This window comes from Pundamilia nyererei, unplaced genomic scaffold (assembly GCF_000239375.1).
Source record: "Pundamilia nyererei isolate P.nyererei 1_Seehausen unplaced genomic scaffold, PunNye1.0 scaffold00001, whole genome shotgun sequence".
NCBI lineage: Eukaryota > Metazoa > Chordata > Actinopteri > Cichliformes > Cichlidae > Pundamilia > Pundamilia nyererei.
The window spans coordinates 3,573,274-3,578,606 of record NW_005187402.1 but is presented as its reverse complement, the minus strand read 5'-3'; the positions used below and the strand labels follow the sequence as shown (position 1 = coordinate 3,578,606).

The 5,333-nt window shown below is 39.7% G+C and overlaps 1 protein-coding gene across 5 annotated transcripts in view; it reads right to left on the bottom strand.

The window, feature by feature from the left end:
• Positions 1–5,333, bottom strand: part of LOC102206403 (histone-lysine N-methyltransferase SETD1B) — a 48,160-nt gene that overhangs the window by 35,209 nt on the left and 7,618 nt on the right. For 2 of the 5 annotated variants that reach the window (XM_013908308.1, XM_013908312.1), the window contains exon 1: positions 1,055–1,681. The exons of the other annotated variants lie outside the window; for them this stretch is intronic. In XM_013908308.1, coding sequence (XP_013763762.1) covers positions 1,055–1,089 — 35 coding nt within the window. In that variant the 5' untranslated portion in view covers positions 1,090–1,681. Of the gene's footprint in view, positions 1–1,054; positions 1,682–5,333 lie in introns of those variants that run through there. 5 annotated transcript variants of the gene reach the window in all.

Sequence of the window (5,333 nt, the reverse complement as noted above, 5' to 3'; positions counted from 1 at the left end):
AGGAGAGACTCAAGATTTTTGCTCAGTGTTGTATGTGTGTGACACACACACACACACACACACACACACACACACACACACACACACACACTATTTGTTCAAGCTCCACTCAGGCGGCTGTAAAAGCTTTCACTGTTCAACTGTCATGAGGCTGGGAGGACAGAGACAAAGAAAGTTGAAGGGGGTATCAGTGTAACCAGCACCACATCTACACAGCTCTGTTACAAAAAAAGACACTTTACTGTAGTCAAAAAGCTAAAGGCACTCATTATGCTGAGCCTCTGTGGTCCAATCACACTGCCAAGCCCAGCGTCCTATATTTAGCCAATTCAAAGCATTAAAATCACAGAGGACTTCAATCAGCAAGAACAGAAACATGCATCCAAATTTAAATGAGGAAAAAACTCTTAACACGGCCACAGCTATGCAGCATCAAACCTTAATGAGCAACAACATGAACTGTTCCTGTTCCAGGAAAACATACAGGAAATCATGCTCATCCACCTGATTGTAGTTTACAGCACACATGACAAAAGCGAGTTTGACTCAGATTTACGGACTAATCACTGACTTCCAGTCAAAACCCATCTTGCGAGTTACTCAGTTGACCGTTTGTTCCCAAGCGAGTCACTAACTGTGGTGACAAAAAGAATACAGACTGATTTGACCACTGCATTAAAAGACGGTGTGCAGGATGCAAATGCAGGTCAGTGCACTCTAAGAGTTTTTATTTTTCTTGCTGCATGCACTAGTCATACCGTGGAAAGCAAAAAATGAGTGGAGCACAACAAAGAAAACACATTTTGTGGTACTAGCAGCAGTCAGCGGTCTGCATTATGATAGAGTTTTACACTGAAAATGACAAATCCCGTGAAAAGGGCCGACACCACCCATATCCTGTGACACAGGTTTGCAGAGACTGTGTTGATGACCTGAGTGAGCAGTTTGATGAAGCAATATCTGTGAGCAATCCAGTTTTTTTTTTTTCTTTCCTCGTGTGATGCAAGAACAAGGTGTTGCAATCTTCAGGTAATATTTTACAACTGAAACTTACTTGCGACCCTTAAAGCATCCGTACATCCCTGCCATGGTATAACGATGAGATGAAGCCAAAACGTGATTTGTGCGTTTTCCCGATGATGCCCAGTTTCTTCTGGTCTATGAATTTAAAGCTCTCAAACCCAAAAACTTGAGGTTTTTGTCTTCCTTTGCCCCTGTATAATGAAGACTTCTCGCTCTTCGCAGTAGAAAAGATGCCACTCCACAAGAGAAGATCGCCTTCCTCCAAGTCAAACCATCCTCTGAGGTTCCTCCCACTTTTGAGTTCCACTGAAGTCAAATTTCATACTGACCTCTCTCCTTTCATAAATCTGGCAGGAAAAGCACCAAAGCTAGCCAGTCTAAACCACTCCAAGACTCGCATTCAACTGCAGCCAAAGTGGGACGATCATAATATCGTGCAAGCAGCACAAAAATAGAGTTAGAAAAACTGAATCGCCCTTTAAAAATGAACAATTCACCAGAGAGAGAGGAAAACGTCTCTTCCCCCAACGACCACGTCCCACAAGAGAAGAACAAATTCTTTGAGTGGTACAATGCAGTGATGAAAACAATGAACTATAAATGACTGACTGGCTGCTGCATGCTTTGCTCCTCTCCTCCCAGTCACCACGACTGGTAATGCTGCTGAAGCACAGAGGGAGGAAAGATAAAGAGGGAGGAGAGAGGGAGGGAGGAGGCATGTGTGAACAAGATACTCCCCCCATGACCTTATCCTTCACCGTCTCTTTCTACTGTTTAGATATAATTAACCAGTGAGTGCCAAGTGGTTTATTGTTAATGTTTACTTTTACTAATATTACCTCAGATGTTTCCCCATAAAGACAGTGAGCAAAGTATAAAGTGTGTTGTTATTTGCAGTAACAGCACACTTTATATCCAATATAGCCTTCATAGTTAACCCTAAAGACAAATGATTACAAATCACTGTCAATTGTTATATTGATACAGCCGGTTAAGACCAAACCTAAAGAAATGTTTAAACTGGGCACAAACATGCCACTGTCCTGTCTGTCCAATATGAAGCTGGAGCCAGCTAGTTCTCGTAAAAAAGTAAGAAAATCTACTAGTCTTCACCGCTGAACCTCATTAGTCACCATGTAAATTCCAAGCAGCAAGGTCCAGGACTGGAAAAAGAAAAACAGAAATCAATCTGAAGAGGAAGTGATGGAAACTGTGGTTTCGTAAATGGCCGATTTACTCCCTTTTTATAACAGTTTTGGTTCTTTTTGGTAATTATATCCACAAATAATAAAAAATATATTTAAAACAAGTAAGTGCCTTAACCTGCATTCTTTTTAATAGCCACCAACAGATGATAGCGGTGGTTGCAAAAAACACTTTGGCCCTCAAACTTGATTTCAGTAAACTCTTTCCTGGTGACCCATTCAATTTTACTAATTAAACTATTAAGTTGATTTTGTGTATTTATTTTTTTTTGGCATTTTGCATTTCAGAAAAGTAGACTTCCCTAGCTCAAGAAGTAGAGCATCTACGAATCAGAAGGTTGGTGGTTTGATCCCTGATCCATGCCAAAGTTTCTTGGGCAAGATACTGAAGTTAGTGTGTGCGCGAATGTTAGATAAAGACACTTAGAACAGAAAAAAGTGCTCCTATGAATAGTTGTAAATGAGGTATAAAGCGTCTTGAATATACTAGAGTAGAAAAGCGCTACATTTCCATTTACCATTTAGCTGTGACGGACAAATTGTTAGCTGGTGAGGATGCAGGTTCACAGTCTCTTATCAAGACAGCAATAATAAAAAAAAATGGTCATCTTTAAAACCGGACTTCCCGACTAAAACCTGTCACAGAAATTGCATCCATCTTTAATACCATCTAATAGATCAAGGCTCAGTGTTTTGAATTAGCAGGGTTTGGCTTCTTCAGCAGTAGCTATCTACGGGGCTTCACCTATGCCAATTTCAACCATGTTTGCTACCTTTAGAGCCATTTAAATACAATAGTCAGACAAATAAGAAGACTTGGAGTACAGTTAATTTCAATAAAAAAAACGACCAATGCTTGCTTTAGTTTTCTTGCTTTAGTGAATGAAAATGCTGCTTAACCTTAAACACAGAGACATTGCTAATCCTAAAAAAGCCTTCAAAACAGAACTGTACCACCACAGTAGGTACACCCATGTTTAACACATCATCTGTGGTCATTTACACACAATGATGATGTCCTGACTTCATATCCTGGGCTACTTTAGTTGTGGTATGTTTACTAAGCTATTTGTTTCTATTTTTTATGCTAAGTTATGCTAGCAGTCTGGCATCACCTGGAACTAAACCATAAACTCTCCTTTACAATACATTTGACCACATGTCAGGGTTTAAAAATTAGTGGAGCATTTCAGTGTCCTTCAAATACAAAAGGACAGAGCCCAATGTTCTCTGCATCTCAGTAGGAGGCCTAGCGGTCGCGCAACAGCCTGTCGCAGCTAATCGCTATAAGTAGGAAGCTTAACCACTAACAGCCACTACAGCTCAGAGCGCTTACACTGTGTGTGAGTGGCTGTGAAGTGACTAGGGGCTGATCCTGAGATTTCCTGCTACAACACTGAGTCAATTTTAGCTAAGAGGCCAATTTTTTAAAATGATCATTAGAAGATCACTATATATCAAAACAACTAGGAGCTGTATGCCGTTATCTGTAACAGAGCATGTGTTTACATGTTTAAACAGTTAAAAATGTTGTCGGAGTGATAAGAGTGAAAGTATAAAGTCTTGCTTTTGTCACACTACAGACATTTTTAATCTTAGTGATCTTATAGTGACACAAACACACAAATCACATGAATCATCATGGTGTTGACATAGTAATGCTGTTAGTGGAACGGATTTCTCAATCCCAACATGCCCAGACTGAATACTGTCTGTGTGATTCAGTATTCACTTCAGACATGTCAAAGCTTTAAAAGTCACTCTGTCTGTGTGTGTGTGTGGCAACGCTGTATCAGTTCCAGAGCTCAACAGCTCCATTTCAAGACAATAATACACAAACACACAGATCAGTTTTAGCATGCTGGGATTGTTGGGAAATGTCTTTACTCATGCGTACACACCCCTAGCATAAAGTCCTACCAAGGACTGAAGTTGTGTAGACGGAGGATTTCCACCGATTTAATCTACGGGTTAATCGGCGTTTCCACCAATAAATTCACTGCTGAATTGGCTTTAGTTGAGATTAATGCCTGAAGCAGGCTCTTGGGATTTCCCATCCTGGTATAGTCTGTGCATTTATTCATTTCTAGTCTGTTTTCTTTTAATCGTGTCTCTCCCTGACACATTTGTTGTACAAAACATAATTTGTAGAACAATAATTCTATCACCTGCATTTTTTCATATTTTAAGTCTTTCGAGGAACTTTAAAGTGCCGTTGGATGATTCAGTAGTGAAATAGAAAGAAAAGGCTCAAAATTTAAAGAAATCTAAAGTCTGCTTCCTGTCACAAAAAACTGGGTCAAACCAATTAGACAAGTTAAGTTGGTGCTCGGCTGCCAGGCAGCAGGAAAGGAAGTGATGTACAATTTTGATTAGGCAATACACCAAACGCTGCACAGACAGCACTGTAGTAATTAGGAGGCTATCAAGCTGTGTAGGGCCCCAATGTTTCTGTGTTTTCTTATTCATCGTCTCTTTTTCAGGCCATTCATACTCATAGCCCCTCAAACTAAACAGCAAAAGTTTAGAAAATAGCACGCTTATTGGTAATACTCTCCTGGTGTTTTTCACCAGTTTTCATGACTGTACCTCGAGTCTCGCACCACCGAAAGGTCAAAGGTTAGAGATGCTATCGTTAGGCTTGGGTGCTGAACTCTGGTTGTTACCCTAAAAATCACAAATTATGTCCATACTGAGTGTCAACAACCATAAAACTAATCATCCAAGTTAACAATGAACAATTTGAGATTTGAACCTTCATAGTGCCCTAGTTGGAACAACCAGTGCATTACTTTTAGCTTTTATGAGTCATGTAATCCAAGGATGTCAAACTTAAGGTACAGGGGCCAAAATTGGCCCGACAAAGACTTCAATCAGGTCCACTGGAAGGCTTTGGAAAATGTAAACGAGTGAATCTTTATCTGTATTTTTAGAACTTTTACAGCTTTTCCTGCCAATAAAGACCTTTTTAAAAACTTTTTGAACGAACAAAAGCAAAAACAGTCAGTCCGTGGTTAGAAAGAAATTAAAAATTCTGTGAATAACCAAAAACTTTATCTTTTACAAATACAGGGAGTGCAGAATTATTAGGCAAATGAGTATTTT